Source organism: Capricornis sumatraensis, chromosome 3 (genome assembly GCF_032405125.1).
Source record: "Capricornis sumatraensis isolate serow.1 chromosome 3, serow.2, whole genome shotgun sequence".
NCBI lineage: Eukaryota > Metazoa > Chordata > Mammalia > Artiodactyla > Bovidae > Capricornis > Capricornis sumatraensis.
In genome coordinates, this window is record NC_091071.1 from 9,134,946 (window position 1) to 9,150,548 (window position 15,603).

At 51.5% G+C, this 15,603-nt stretch overlaps 1 protein-coding gene across 1 annotated transcript in view; it reads left to right on the forward strand.

The window, feature by feature from the left end:
• The window catches only part of CLIP2 (CAP-Gly domain containing linker protein 2), a 53,372-nt gene extending 39,355 nt beyond the window's left edge, over positions 1 to 14,017 (forward strand). The window contains exons 11-16 of the mRNA XM_068968200.1: positions 2,408 to 2,491; positions 3,607 to 3,763; positions 5,269 to 5,428; positions 7,175 to 7,366; positions 7,874 to 7,936; positions 12,173 to 14,017. Of these exons, the coding sequence (XP_068824301.1) occupies positions 2,408 to 2,491; positions 3,607 to 3,763; positions 5,269 to 5,428; positions 7,175 to 7,366; positions 7,874 to 7,936; positions 12,173 to 12,184 (668 nt within the window). The 3' untranslated portion in view covers positions 12,185 to 14,017. The remainder of the gene's footprint in view (positions 1 to 2,407; positions 2,492 to 3,606; positions 3,764 to 5,268; positions 5,429 to 7,174; positions 7,367 to 7,873; positions 7,937 to 12,172) is intronic.
• The last annotated feature ends 1,586 nt before the right edge of the window (positions 14,018 to 15,603 follow it).

The following is a 15,603-nucleotide window of genomic DNA, read 5'->3' on the forward strand; positions in this document are numbered from 1 at the left end:
GCTACAGTCATAGAATCGCAAAGAGTTGGACACGGCTGAAGTGACTTAGCACACACATGCAAGAGCTGCCTGCCACATGCACCAACCACTCACCCCCAACAGGAGGAGGGCGAAGGCTGTTTATTGAGAACTTGATTGTGTGTTTGGTGTTGTTATTTTTCTTTTTTTCAAGATATTTTTTTGATGTGGACCATTTAAAAAGTTTTACAATATAGCTCCCCAACCAGGCATCGAACCCACGCACCCTGCATTGGAAAGCAAAGTCTTAACCATTGGACCCCCAGGGAAGTCCCTTGCCATGCACATTTTTAAAAATCAATCTTTGTTTTTGGGATCTTGGGTTTATTCTTTTTCTGTGTAAATCTCTGATTCATGTAGAATTCTTACTCCAGGTGTGAGGTAAGGATCCATGTTTGTTTTTTTCCCCAAGAGTGCCCACTTACCCCAGCACCATTTTTGAAAACCTCATCTCCCTGTCTCCACTGATTTGCATGAACCAAACTCACCGTCTTTAAATTCCATCAGGTAATTGACTCTAGATTTTTTATTCCTTCCCAGTGACCCATCTGTCTGTTCATGCACCACTTTTACAGTATTTTGAAGCTTCATTAATATTTCAGTTACTGGCAAGGCTGGTCTTCCGCTCTGGTTTTTTTTTTTTTTTTTTTCAAAATTCTCTCGGCCATTCTTTTTTAATTTATTTGGCTTTGCTGGGTCTTAGTTGCAGCATATGGGATCTAATTCCCTGACCAGGCGTCGAACCCAGGTGTCCTGCCTTAGGAGCATGGAGTCTTGGCCACTGGACAACTAGGGAAGTCCCCCCTCCCACCTTTTTTAATTGAGATATAATTTAAGTAAAATCAACCATTTTAAAACAAACCATTCAGGGGCTTTGATATATTCAGAGTGTTGTGCAATCATCTCTTCTGTCTAGTTCCAAAACTTTTTCATCACTCCACGAGCAAGCCCCATATGCATTATCAGTCATTCCCTTATTTTCCCCTCATTGCAGCTGCTGACAACTGCTAATCTGCTTTCTGTCTCTATGGATTTGCCTCTTCTGGATGTTTCATATAGATAGCATCATATAACATGTGGCCTTTTATGTCTGGCTTATTTCACTTTGCATAATATATTCAAGGTTCATCCACATTATAGCATGGGTCAGTGCTTCATTCCCATGTGGGACCAATAGGCCATCGTATGCATACGCCCAATTTTGTTATCCATTCACCTGTCAATGGACAGTTGGGTTGCTTCCACCTTTCAGCCGTTGTGAATAGTGCTGCTGTAAGTGTGCATGTGGGGATACTTCTTGAGTTCCTGTTTTCAACTCTTTGAGGGTGTATACTCGGGAGGGGAATTGTTAAATTATATAGTAATTGCAGGCTTCCCTGGTCGTGCAGAGGTAAAGAATCCGCCTGCTAATGCAGGAGACTCAGGTTCAATCCTTAGATCGGGAAGATCCCCTGGAGAAGGGAATGGCAACCCGCTCCAGTATTCTTGCCTGGAAAATTGCATGGACAGAGGAACCTGCTGGGATACTGTCCATGGGGTCACAAAGAGTCAAACATGACTCAGCAACTGAGCACACATACCCGTGGTAATTGTGTATTTAATTATTTGAAGAAGCTTTTATTTATTTTTTTTTGGACAGATTCTCTTGGCTGATCTTGCTTATTTTTCCAAATGACTTTGTTTATTTTTATTTAAATATTTTTCCTTTTTTAAAATTTTTATTTACTTATTTAAAAAATTTTTTTCAATTGATTTTAGAATTAGCTTATCTAGTTCCACAAAAATTACAGTCTGGCTGGCATTTTTACTGGCATCACATTGAATTTATGAATTAACATACATAAAATTAATACATTTGCAGAACTTTCCTTGCATCTTTTTCATGACTGTCCTGGGCTATCCAGTAGTGAATGCATGTGGCCAGGTGATGTGAGCACCTTTATTAGCCCCATTTTTCACTTGAGGAAGTTGAGAGTCTGAGAGTTAAGTTGCTCAAGACCATACAACTCTGGCACCTCTTCTTCAGGGTGGGTTACCCAGGCTTCCCTTGTGGCTCAGCTGGTAAAGAATCTGCCTGCAATGTAGGAGACCTGGATTAGATCCTGGGGTTGGGAAGATCCCCTGGAGAAGGGAAAGGCTATGCACTCCAGTATTCTGGCCTGGAGAATTCCATGGACTGTATAGTCCATGGGGTCGCAAAGAGTCAGACACGACTGAGCGACTTTCACTTCACCCAGAAGGTCGGCTGTCTTGAGAAAGAACTTAGACTCTGGAGGCCAAATGTGATGTCATTTTAGGGTTTGGATGGGAGGGCCACCCCCCCTCATCCACCAGATTGCAGTGTTGGCTCTGGGGTACTGATGGCCCCTCATCTCTCCCTTCTCCCCAGGCCTGCAGGACAAGCTGAACAAGAGGGACAAAGAGGTGACAGCCTTAACATCTCAGACCGAGATGCTCAGGGCCCAAGTAAGTGGTAAGTCTCCCTCCTTACGGGCAGATGAGGGGGCTTTCACTGGGCCACGTGCCAGTCCAGCGGGGGATGGGGAGAGGACGCTGGTCAGGGTACCCTTCCCCACTCTGCCTCGAGAAGTCAGCCTGGCCCAGGTGGCCTGCACTGGACTTCCACCTGGGCAGCAGTGAGGGGGGAGCGGTCGCCCACGCTTCATCTGTAATATAAGTGGGGGCCCCAGGGATTTCCCTGGTGGTTCGGTGGTTAGGACTCTGCGCTTCCAATGCAGGCATCAGTAGTTTGATCCATGGTGGGGGAACTAAGATCCCATAGGCTGAATGGCACAGACACAAAAAAACAAATGGGGGACCCCAGCCACCTTCTCTCCCCAAAGCCAGGCCTCTGTTCCCTGTGTTCTGCAATTGCATCACAACGTCTCTCTTTCTGGGCTTGAAGACTCCTGGGTTTCAATCTCTCTGCCTTTTGGTATAGTATTTGGGCACCAGCCCCTGGAAGAAATACCAGGATTTCAGAATTGGAAGGGGAAGGACTTTGGCTGCAGCAAAAGCCAAGGCCCAAGGGAAATGGGGATGAAGCCAGAAGGTAGCCTGGTGGGGCGGGGGGAGTGGTAGGGGACCAGGAATCTGTGACGTGGTGACAAACTGGCCGTGCTTCTTGTCCACCAGAATGCCAGTGGTGGTGCCCGGGAGCCGGCCCCCATCCTGGGAAACGGTTCTCACCCTCCCCTTCTCTCCACTCCCCATCACATTCACATGGCTTAATGGGTCCCGCAAAGGTCAGTTGACCTCAGGGTCCTCCAGGGCCAAGGTGAAGTAGATTTCCCTTGTCCAGGTAACATTGTAAACGCCCCTGTCTCTCGATGGCTGGACTGCTTTCCTGACACCAGAGGGTCTGGCCGCTGTGTGGGGGCCGTGGCTGCTTTTCCTAAGTAGCTCTTCTCGGCCCCTCGCTGCCTGGCCCTGCAGGATGAGGGAGGTCCGTTCAGTGGAGTGTGTCCCTGTTAACACCCGCCTCTCCCCGGGAAAGCCTGCTGCCTGCCCGGGCCTTGGCCCCTGGGTGGAACAGGTTCCTGTGGCGATCCCAACCCTCTCCCTTCTTGCCCTGCTGGCTGGCCTCAGCACTGGAGAGCAAGTGCAGGTCCGGCGAGAAGAAGGTGGACACCCTCCAGAAAGAGAAGCGGCGCTTGGAGGCGGAGCTGGAGGCCGTGTCCCGGAAGACCCATGATGCCTCGGGCCAGCTGGTCCTCATCAGCCAGGAGCTGCTCCGGAAGGAGCGGTGAGTCAGCCGTGGGCGGTGATTAGACCAGCGTGACCCTCACTCCACCCAGTTAATAGTACCCAGTCTTTTTTGGAGGCGTAGACAGGTGACTGGCATCACCAGAGATCACCATACTGTCTGCTGCTAAGCTCCAGCGAAGCCTCAGAATCCTTCTTAACACAGTTCTCCAAGCAGAGCTCATAGGAAAGATTAGTGATTCCCAAATATCTTAGTCTTGGGGAACCCTAGAAACTCTTAAAAATTATTGAGGATTCCCACTTCCTCTTCCCTGAAGCCCTTCTTGGTTGATGTAGGCTACCATGAGCCACTCCTTGCTTCTTTGGTACTTAGGTTGGAAGTGGGAGATAGCTAGAAATGTATTGGCAGATTAAACGAGTAGAGATTTATTTTCCTCACATAACAAGAAATCTGGAGGTAGCTACAGCTGGCATTTGGTTCAGTGGCTCAAGGTACCAATGCCAACACCTTTGCTCTCTTGGGTTCTGTTAGAGTCTTCCTCATGGTTGCAGGGTGGCTGCTGAAGCTCCAGCCATCATGTGCCATCATTCAGAGCAGGAAGAAAGAGAAAGGATCAGTGCCAGCAAACTTTTACTTTATTCTTTTAACTACCCATGGCCACCTAGAGAGGGAGTTTCCCCCTCCTCTAAAGTAGATTCTGGCAAGGGGAAGAACTTAAAAGGGGTTTGTCCTTTTCTCCCAGCCTCTGCCCATGGGAGACATTGCTAACTGATCACTGCACTCTTTTTCTGCAAAGTCCAGATGTGACCTCAGAATCAGTCTCACCACAGTATTCCAGGCAGCTACTGCCAGTTAATCAAGAGTTGACGTAGGAAATAAAACTTATTTGATATCAGGTATTTAAAATGTCTTGCCCCATGAGCTCTCTTGGAAAAATGCTTTATTTTTTATTTAAGTTAATTTATTATTATCTTAAAAATGTATTTTATTGGGATTTACCTGGTGGTCTAGTGGTTAAGAATCTGCCTTGCAGTGCAGGGGACACAGGTTTAATCCCTAGTCGGGGAACTAAGATCCCATAAACCACACAGCAGCTAATCCTGTGTGCTGCAACCACTAAGCCTGTGGGCCACAGCTAAGACCTGATGCAGCCAAATAAAAATATAAATATTTTTTAAAATAAGTAAATAAAAAGTATGTTGTGGAAGTTACATTTATTTATAACATTATATAAGTTTTGTGTATACAACATTATATTTCTACTTCTGTACTATTTTTAATTAAACAAATATTATATTCTCTTTAAAAAAATAAAAACTTCAAAAAAATTCTAAGGCTGAGTCTTCTTGACGGTCGGGTTCCAGCTGTGGTCCGATGGTTTCAAGCCTCCTGCTTCCTCTGTGGACCCTCCCAGCACAGATGCCGTGTCTTGGTAGCCAGTAGCCCCCTCGGGATGGCCAGTCTCAGGCACCTGGCTAATTGTGGAGCGTGAGAGCTGAGGGACCCAAACTGACTGCTGTTCTGTACACCCCCGCCCCCTATAGGAGTCTGAACGAACTGCGGGTATTGCTGCTGGAGGCCAATCGCCACTCCCCGGGGCCTGAGAGGGACCTGAGCCGGGAGGTCCACAAGGCTGAGTGGCGGATCAAGGAGCAGAAACTCAAGGATGACATCCGAGGCCTGCGGGAAAAGCTGACTGGGCTGGTGCGTGGGGAAGGGGGCGGCCTGGGGATAGGGGACACCAGGGAGAGGCTGGGGCAACCTGCTGTTCAGGCCTTGGAGACTGGTGACCTCCTGGAGCCACCCCAGGGACTGCCAAGTCACAGTGAGGGTTCAAAATCCCCTAGAACCACCGGCAGGGTCAGCAGTGTGGCTGGTGGAAGGGCCACGGGAGGCCCCTTTTGGAGACATCATGGCTGGTTGTGTGGCTGTCTGGGTGATGTGATACAAAAGAAGATTCCCTAAGAATCTGACCAGTCCAGAGGTGGGGGGAGGGGGGCCTGCCGCCAGGTGGTGAGCTCCCCATCCAGGGAAGTAATCAACAAGAAGCCAGCTCCTTGTTCAGGGTCCTGCAGTGGCGATTCATGCATCCATCTCAGGGACGAGAGGGGAACAGAGGCCTGACTGAGCAGAGTCCCCAGAAGTGCAGGTGGGGTAGGCTCATAGCGCAGGACAGAATCATCCCACTCCATCACCCACTGGTCAGCATTCAAGACTAGCCTGTGGCCGGTTCCTAGGCCTGGTCAACTCCAGGATGTGGACAGGTTAGGTCCAGGAGGACAGGCTTGTTGTCAGGGGAAGCTGCTCCAAAGCCCCTCACTGCCCACCCACCCAGCCACAGTTCAGCCACAGTGGAGGAGACGGGAGAAGAGGGGCCTCACAGGCAGGAGGAGAGCCCAGGACCCGCCTGCTGCCACAGGAGCAGTCTTAGACCTGCAGGGTTAAGGGAGGGGGATGTCCATTATTCTGTCCACACTGAGATTGTGGGCATGGGGACCACCGGGCCCAGCTGCCCTGCAGCCTTTCAGTCCTGGCAAGTCTGCCCAGCAGAGAGTGGTTACAGACCCCTCTGTGGTCCTCATGGTGCTGTGAGCCTGGGTATAACTTGGAAACCAATGCCCCGGGGCTGGTGGGGCCTTGGGAGTTCTGATTCCAAGACTTTCCCAGAGCTGCATGGAGGGGGCGGAGCCACGCTTCTCCATGAACCACAAGCTGGTCAAGTTTACACGTGACCAGCCTCTCCCCTGTCCCCCTGTACCATCCCCAGCACCACAGCGAACTAGGGATGGGCTTGGTGGTTAGAAACCTCCTGAAGTGAGGGAGGTTCGGATGGAGCGGGAGGCTTGGGTAGAGGATCAGAGCAGAGCAGAAGGACCTAGAAGCACCCGCCCAAGGAGGGCAGTGCAGGGAGGGTTTGTGGTCTGCCCACCTCCGGTACCGTGGTGGGCGGGGAAAGCTGCAGAGCGTTTGGAAGGGAAGGGAAGGAATGTCCTATTGAGGAGGGTGGCGGGAGGTTCTGAGGAGGGGTTCAGGGGATGAGGCTGTGGGTGGTCTAGGGCTGAAGAGGAAGGACCCATGTAAGACAGTGTGGAGGGAGTTGGGGGGATACCGGAAGGAAAGAGGAGAGGGAGGGGTCCTAGGTTTGGAGACTTGGAAAACATGGAGCATTTGATAGAACCTGGGAATCCAGGGCAGGGAACAGGAAAGATGCTTCTGTAGGGACCTTCAGGTGAGGGAAGGAGGCTTGAGGGGCATCCTGGTGATGCCCAGGCCTGACCCAGAAATGACGTGGGACAGATGAGTTTCCTGCCAGAGAAGAAGTCACCCTCCCGCAGCACGTACACGCACACACACACTTATGCATGCACGCACAGACACACACAGTCTTCCTGTCTACACACGCACGCACACACACACACACACGCTCGTCCTCTCTCCTGCTGCTTCCAGGACAAAGAGAAGTCCCTATCGGATCAGAGGCGATACTCCCTCATCGACCCGTCCTCATCCTCGGCACCGGAGCTCCTGCGTCTGCAGCACCAGCTGATAAGCACGGAGGACGTGCTGAGGGACGCGCTGGACCAGGCTCAGCAGGTGGAGAGGCTCGTGGAGGCCATGAGGAGCTGCCCGGACAAGTCCCAGGTGAGCTGGGGCCCCCGCCCCGGGTCTGGGGGGAGAGCAACCCTAGAAGTACCAGCCCGAAGGGTCCATGGCTTTATCCTGAGGAGCTCAGACAAAGGGCGGAGATGCAGCCTTGCCCCGAGAGCTTAGATTTCCCCATTTTGATGGGGTCTGCTCAGAGTGCCAGGCTTCCCACGTGGGGCTGGTGGTAAAGAACCCAGCTGCAATGCAGGAGACCCAGAGACACAGGTTCGATGCCTGGGTAGGGAATAGCCCCTAGAGGAGGGCATGGCAACCCACTTCAGTATTCTTGCCTGGGAAATCCCATGGACAGAGGAGCCTGGCGGGCTATGGTCCATGGGATCGCACAGAGTCAGACACAACTAAAGTGACTTAGCCCTCACAAACGCACACTCAGAATTCAGAGCCTGCGATGGTCCTGTTGGGAAGACCGCACCATCTAGTGGACGAACCGGGAAATGGTGGCTGGGGCACCTCGCTCAGCCTCCCGCCCTTGACTCTTAACAGGCCGTTGGCAATTCCGGTTCTGCAAATGGCATCCACCAGCAAGACAAGGCCCACAAACAAGAGGTAAGGGCACCCTGTCCCCGGGGGGATTTGCTCTGTCACTCCCACAGCCCTCGCGTACAGGCTGACTTCTCTGGAGAGGAAACTTTGAATAGGCAGCAAAAGTACAAAGACATATTTTGCAAGAGCCTTTGGGCTACTCATGGCGGGGAGCCAGGGTTGGGGGTGGGGGGGTGTCACAGAGCCAAACTTGATTCAGTTCCCATCCTGCTTTTTTAACCTTGTTCCCCTTTCCAAAAACCTTTTATTGTAAAATAATATGGGGAAACTTAGGGGAAAAAACTCAAAAATACATAAGAAAGAAAACACTGGACATCCCCTGGTGGTCCAGTGGTTAGGGCTGCACGTCCACTCCAAGGGGTACAGGTTTGATCTCTTGTCAGGGAACGAAAATCCCACAAGCTGTGCAGCATAGCCAGAAAAAAACCCTCACCAGTAGCTCTTCTACCCAGAGATGAGCAAAGCTGACATTACTTTGCTAAGCATGCGTGTGTGCGTGTGTGTATGCATGTCCACGTGTACAGCCAGTCCGAGCTATGCCGTTTGCAAACTCACCTGCTTGGTAACATGTATCTGTAACCCCACACTCCACACTGACAGCACTTTTGTGGTCATTCATGGACACATGCAGAGTAGAGAAAAGTGTGATCGCCTGAGACATGGCATGTTCCCAGATGAGCTTGTACAAAGCAGCGTGCTTGTACAAACATTCTGCCAACAAGTGTCCTTTGCACGGTCTATTTAGTGACACGTTTCTCACATTTTCATGCTTTTTTTCTTGGTGACTTCCACTATTTAAAATGGCTCCCAAGCGTCATCTTGTGTTCTAGAAGAGCCGTCTAGTGTTCCTAAGTGCAGGAAGGCTGCAAGTGCCTTCCAGAAAATACTTTAGAGAAGCTCCACTCAGGCATGAGTTATAGTGCTGCCGGCCTTGAGTTCATTATTAATGAGTCAACAACACGTATTCCGTGAAATGTTTTAAACAGAAGCACGCATGAAACATGGTTACCTGTTGATCGATTGATGAGCGTCAGATCAGAGATTTGCAGGAACCTGTATTTCCACTGAGAGCAATGGTTCGGTTTTTGCTGGTTCCATGACAGTCTGATTCTATAGAACAAAACTCCTGTAAATAACGAAGATTGTTATGTGTGTGTATATATGTCTGTAAATCTATGTACATGTTAATTTAAAAAACAAAAATTTTTATTCCTGGTGGCTCAGACAGTAAAGAATCTGCCTGCCAACGCAGGAGACCCAAGTTCGATCCCCAGTCGGGAAGATCCCCTGGAGAAGGAAATAGCAACCCACTCCAGTTTTCTTGCCTGGAGAATTCCGTGGACAGAGGAGCCTGGCGGGCTACAGTCCATGGGGCGCAAAGAGTCAGACATGACTGAGAGACTAATACATATAGTTGACATATATACATGCTTTTTTTTACAACTGTATTTTTAAGATTCTTTTTTTAATGTGGACCATTTGTAAAGTCTTTATTGAATTTGTTACAATATTGCTTCTGTTTTATGTTTTGGTTTTTTGGCCCTGAACCATGTGGAACCTTAGCTTCCTGACCAGGAATCGAACCTGTTACCTCCTGCATTGGAAGGCAAAAGAGAAGTCCTTATACATTCTTTTAGAAATCATTTAAAATTATAATTTAGATAATTTTAATAATTATTTAGAAATAATTTTTAATAGACAAAAAAGTTACAAGAATTAAAAAAAAACACCTAGAAGGACTTTCCTGGTGGTCCAGTGGCAAAGACTCCAAGCTCCTAGTGCAGGGGGCCCCGGTTCGATCCCTGGTTGGGGAACTAGATCCCACAAGCCACAGTTAGAAAACCCCACAGGCTACAATGAAGGCTTAAGATCCCTCGTGCTGCAACTAAGACCTGGTGCAGCCAGATAAATAAATAACTATGCAAGTGACAGTGTTACTTGCTCAGTCGTGTCTGACTCTTTGCGACCCCATGGGCTGCAGCCCGCCAGGCTCCTCTGTCCATGGGGATTCTCCAGGCAAGAATACTGGAGTGGGTTGCCATGCCCTCCTCCAGGGGATCTTCCTGACCCAGGAATCGAACCTGCATCTCCTGCCTTACCGGCGGATTCTTTACCGCTGAGCCAGCAGGGAAGCCCATAAATACCTATACACAGATAGAAACTGAAAGTAAACAGCACCTAGAGCATCAGCTCTCCTTTCCCCCATAGCACGTGGTTAAGATTTTGCCCCATCTGCTTTACGTTTTGTTCCCTGTGTGTAGATGTGTGTTATATGCATACAGTATTTTTCTGAACCATTTGAGTAATTGCATATTCAGTCTGCATTCCCCGAGAAACAGGGTGTGATTTTACATAAACACAGTACAGTTATCAGTCTCAGCAAATGTCATGCTGTTGTGAGATTTGTTAATAGAGCCGATCATACTCCCTACCTGTTTTCTTCAGTTGACCCTGGCGTGTCTTCACGGCTCTCTCCCTGCCCCAGTCCACGATCCAACCTAAGGTTAATGAGGCTCGTTTCGTTTACTTGTTACGTCTTCTTTAGCCTCCTTGCCTCTGGAACATTTCCTCCATTTCGCTTGGATTTTGATGACATTGGCATTTTTGAAACACAATCCCTCCCTCTTTGTTTAATAGAAGATTCCTCCTTTGAGGTTTGACTGTCCTTTGGGGTGATTAGAGCCGGGTTCTGCAATTCAGGCTGAAATACTCGGTCAAGGTCATGTTCTTCTCCAGGCATCATGACTGGGGCACGTGATGTCCATCTGCCCTTCATTCCAGGTGTGAATCTTAATCACCTGGTCAAGGTGTTGTCTGACTCCTACTGTATGGTTACTGGTTCTTTCTGAATGTATATTCAGTGGAGACCCTAGAAGACCTTGTGAATTCTCAGTTCGTGACTCAAATGCCCCCTGGATTCATCATCGATCTGGGAATCTTGCCTGAGCTGTCTTTATTGTGATGGTTGCAAAGTAGCACGTAAATTATTTCATTTTAATTTTTTGGCCATACCACACTTCTTGTGGGATCTTGGTTCTCCAACCAGGGATCTAACCTGGCCCCCTGCAGTGGAAGGGTGGAATCCTAACCACTGGACTGCTAGGAAAGTCCCTAAATTATGTAATGGAGTAGATAGCGTGCTCCAACTCAATGGATATGAGTTTGAGCAAATTCCGGGAGATGGTGAAGGACACGGAAGCCTGTTGCGCTGCAGTCCACGGGGTCACAAGAGTCGGATGCAACTTGGCGGCTGAACAACAACAAAGCAAGCTCTAGTATTCAATTTCACCTCCTGTTTTTTTTCAACGGAATATTTTAAAAGTAGCATCTTCTCTCTTTCTTAAGCAGTCTCTGTAAAGTCTGTGTTTTATAAAATTGTGGGCGGAAAATTGGTTTCCCAGGATTTTCATGGGCCTGACTCCCTTGCTGGGAATGTGTTTTGCTGGGTTCTGTATTAAGGGGGTGTCTGGTGGCCCACACCCCACAGTTAGCTCCTGTCATTCGCCTGCAGTGTTAGAGAGCCCACCTGGGGCCCAGGTGCCAGCCCAATTAGGCTCTGTCCCTGGCTCCTTGTGTGACCTTGTGCCAGTGCAACCTTGGGCTGGAAGAAAGGCTTGTCCTTCCAACTCAGCCGATGAAGCCATGGCTGCAGGCACTCACGTGGAGACCAGAGAACCCTGGCCGCAGCATCTGCCGAGGGCCTGGCCTTGGGGGGAGAAGCAGAGAGAGGTGGATGTGGGGAGGTGGGGAGCCCGCACCAGACTTGAGAGCAGGGTGGAAGCAGGAAACTATAGCAGGACCTGTCAGGGTTGTGTCTGCAGAGGAGCCACCCGTACTGGGCCCCTTGGGAGTTGATGTCCAGACCTTTGTGTGGCTTTGTCCTGTGAGGCACACGGGGTTCATCCCAGTTTACAGATGTGAAAACTGAGGCTTGGAGTCTCAGCACAAGTTTTCCTTTCCTCGGATCCAGCCTCCACACAGGCCCTCGGAGCTCTTTGTAAATCCTGCCACTCTTGCCTCTTCCCTTCAACTTCCCATAAACTGTTCCCACCCCGCTTGCTGTCTCGCTGTGCCCCAAACACTCAGCACAGAGTGCTCCTGCTCAGGGCCTTTGCACATGCTGTTCTTCCCACCACCTGGCACCAGCCAGCTCTCCTCCCCCAGCCCCGCCCCACCCCCTCTGCCCCTTGCCCCTGAGCCTCCTGAGACCCTTGCTGACCAAGCCCTTGCTCTCTGCAGGACAAGCACTGACCCTAAGGGACACCGTGGAGCAGCCCAGTCCGGACCAGAGCCCCTCCAGCCTGCCCCGGCAGCGCCCCCTCCACTCAGGGGGCAGGACTGTCGCTTTGAAGACGAGAACAGTGTTTGTAACAATGATGTACCCACGGCCATGGACAATCCCCCACCCCGACCCCTTGCCAGACCAGAAGGCTTCCTCAAGCACGACCTTCGACGGAGAGCGGTACAGCCCTGGCCTGGCCCCCCAGGACCTGCAGCCTGGACGCCCTGGACACTCGGCAGTTTCTGGAGTTGGCCCGGGAAGGCCGGGGTGATCCAAACAGGCCCCTCTCCCCAGGAGGCGCTGCCCTGAGGACCGTCTCGGCCCCTGGGCATGTCCCCACTCCCTTTCTTCCCTTCCTTCTCCTGGGGGTCCCTCTCAGACCCCCGAGAGCCATTGTCCCAGGAAGGGGCCAGAGGAGGGCCCCAGCTTCCCCTTCAGGCACCAAGGAGAGAAATCCGGTCATTTGGAGGCAAGAGGAGACCCCCTTTTCTGCAGCCTCTTCCAGACTAAGGCAGTCCCCAGGGCTTGTCCCCACACACTGAGCCTCTTGCAAACAGTGGTACAAATTCCCCTCAGCCCGTCTGCCCAGCAAGGGCCCCAGGTTCAAAGTGCTGGGAGGTAGGCCGTTCGTTCCGACCCCAGCGCACACGCAGCTCCAAGCTGCTGCTGTCTGGAGGGTGGTCCCCAAGGCCAGGAGCCACAGTATGAGGAAAGTCTGGAAGCCCCTTTCCTTCTCCCACCCATCCCCAGAGACCTGGCTTGGAGCTGGGGCAGGAAGGTCACAGGGAGGCCCCAAACCAGCCCTTTGACTGGTAGGTCATATGCTGTCCCCGGGTTGACTCGATGTTCTGGAACCGGCCTCCTACTGGTGCAGACCCCGACGTATACACCTTCTGACCTTGGCACAGGCACACTCAGAGGGGTCACGCATGCACACATGCCATGTGGGTGGGACCTTTGCAGTCAGCCATGCTCGGACCACATGGATGCTCACCCTCGGGCTCCAGGATGGAGCCCCAGGCCTGGCAGGGCTGCAGTTGCACACACTACAAACGTGCCTGCAGCCTCGTCGCGCATGGAATCAGCCAGGTACACGTGGGTGAGCCTTCAGGGAGGCGTGGCCATGCATATGCAACTGAACACACAGCCCAACAGCCCCCTTTCAGTGGTACGAGGCGTCTGCCTGGGCATTTTAAGTCCTGTCTCCTGTAGCCAAGGATTGATTGGGGAAGAAAAATCTCCCACCTCCCCTCAAGCCTGCCAAGTTACTCCAGCCTCGTTTGTGATGGGAAAGCCAGCGTCTGCCCGAAGCCCCACCTCTAGAGCCGGGAGACCTACAGATGGTTGCCTTGCACTGCAGCGTCTCCATGGAGGCCTGCCCCCCCTCCCCCAGCTTACGGGCCTCTCCCCTTAGGGGTAGAGGGGATGCCCGATGGGCCAGCATGGTGTTCCCCAGTTGCACCAGGACAGGTATGCAGGTGGTGCCCAGGTCACCCCTGAGTGCTCCCAGGTACAGGTGGGTGGTCTTCACGTCCTTGCCCCAAAGCAGCCCACCCCGGGGGCAGCCAGTTAGTCCTCTCGGCCCCTCCTCGCTCCCCGTTGGCTTTCGGTAGCTCTTGCATGCGGTTTCATTAACAACAGTCTAGAAGCAATGCTGTAGTGGCTTAACCCAGAGTCAAATACTACTCTTTCCAGCAAAATCAGGCAGCTGCCCTGCCCACTGGAGGCACTGATTAGTCTACTAACAGCCAAAAGCCCACTCTGCTAGGAGCTGAGCCCCCGGGGATGAGCTGGCAGGTGGCCAGCGCTTTCCCCATGAACATCTGCGCCTGCCCAGTGTGTGCTCAGCCGTGCCCCTCCTCAAGCCCTCCTGCACCCTCCCCTTCCCTTCCCCAAAGTGGAATTGTTGAAGTGTGGCGAGTCCGTGCTTGAGACAATAAAGCTTGTGACTGAGGTCCAGGACCCCTGCAGTTTCTGCTTCTCTCTCTGTGGGCCTCCTGGCCTCCCCCCAATGTCTCCTAGCTCATGAACACCCAGGTGCCAGGAGTCTGACTTGATCCTGTTCTCCTGGTGGACTGATAGCTAATTCTTACTCAAATGTGAATGGCTGATAAAGACCTCAGGGGGCCTGGTGTGGAACAAGTGTGGAACTGAGCTGCCTTGTCTGAGAAAAGGGAGCTCAACAAAAGTGGCAGAGAACCAGAGAAAGGGGGCAGCAGTGGAAGCCGGGCAAGGCTGCCAGAGAGGCATGAGGGTTTGGATTTGAATCGGTTGGAGATGTAAGTGGGCCCACAAGGAAAAATCGAAGTCTCTCCTGTACAGAATAGTGATGGATCAGCTAACAAATTGGATGAGTTCAGGGAGAACGCTTAAGATAGCTAATGCTGCCTCCTGCAGTAGATGTCTTTAGATCACGTAGTCACTGTTTTGCCAGCTTTATACTCATTTTGCAGGCTGGCAATTGAGGGTCCCCCCCACCCCCCACCCCTCTCCATAGAGACCAAACAAGGCTCTCGAGGTTAACAGCTGAATGTGTCCAGCTCTGCGCACTTTGTTGGGCACTGCGTTAGCGGAGTCCTGGAGGAAGCAGTGAGACTGTGCAGTGGGGGAATGAGAGTTTAAAAGGAGGGCCTGTGTGCTCAGGTGTGGACGGGGACCCACGAGGGACTCAACTGCAGACAGAACTCCAGCGGACAGTGCGGCCCGGTAGGGAAGGAGAAAAAAAGAAAGTGAAAGTCGTGTCCGACTCTTTGTGACCCCCCCATGGAACTCTGCAGGCCAGGACACTGGAGTGGGTAACCTTTCTCTTCTCCAGGGGATCTTCCCAATCCAGGGATCAAACCCAGGTCTCCCACACTGCGGGCGGATTCTTTACCAGTTGAGCCACGAGCGAAGCCCAAGAATATTGGGGTGGGTAGCCTATCCCTTCTCCAGGGGATCATCCCGACCCAGGAATCGAACCAGGGTCTTCTGCATCGCAGGTGGATTCTTTACCAACAGCTATCATGGAAGTCCGAAGACGGCAGCTGCCTCTCCCTCAACTCCCGCCCCTGCCTTCTGCCGACCCCTCCCATTGGCTGAACCCCTGCCGGCCACTCCCATTGGCTGAACCCAAGGCAAAGTAGCCTATTGGAGGCTGTGTAGGTCATTCCCTGGGAGCACAGCCAGGCTGGAGACGGGGAGGCCAGGTGGGGACTAAAGCCGCGCAGTCGACACAGTGTTCACCAAAGACAGATTGGGAGTGAGTTTTGTTGTCTTTGGGTTTTGTTTTTGTTTCTTTGTTGTTTTTTTGTTTGTTTGTTTTGCTGTGCAGCACCATGAGGTGTTTGGTGACGGAAATTCAAAACCAGACCGTCCAATTCTTTTTTCTTTTTGGTTTTCTTTGCTC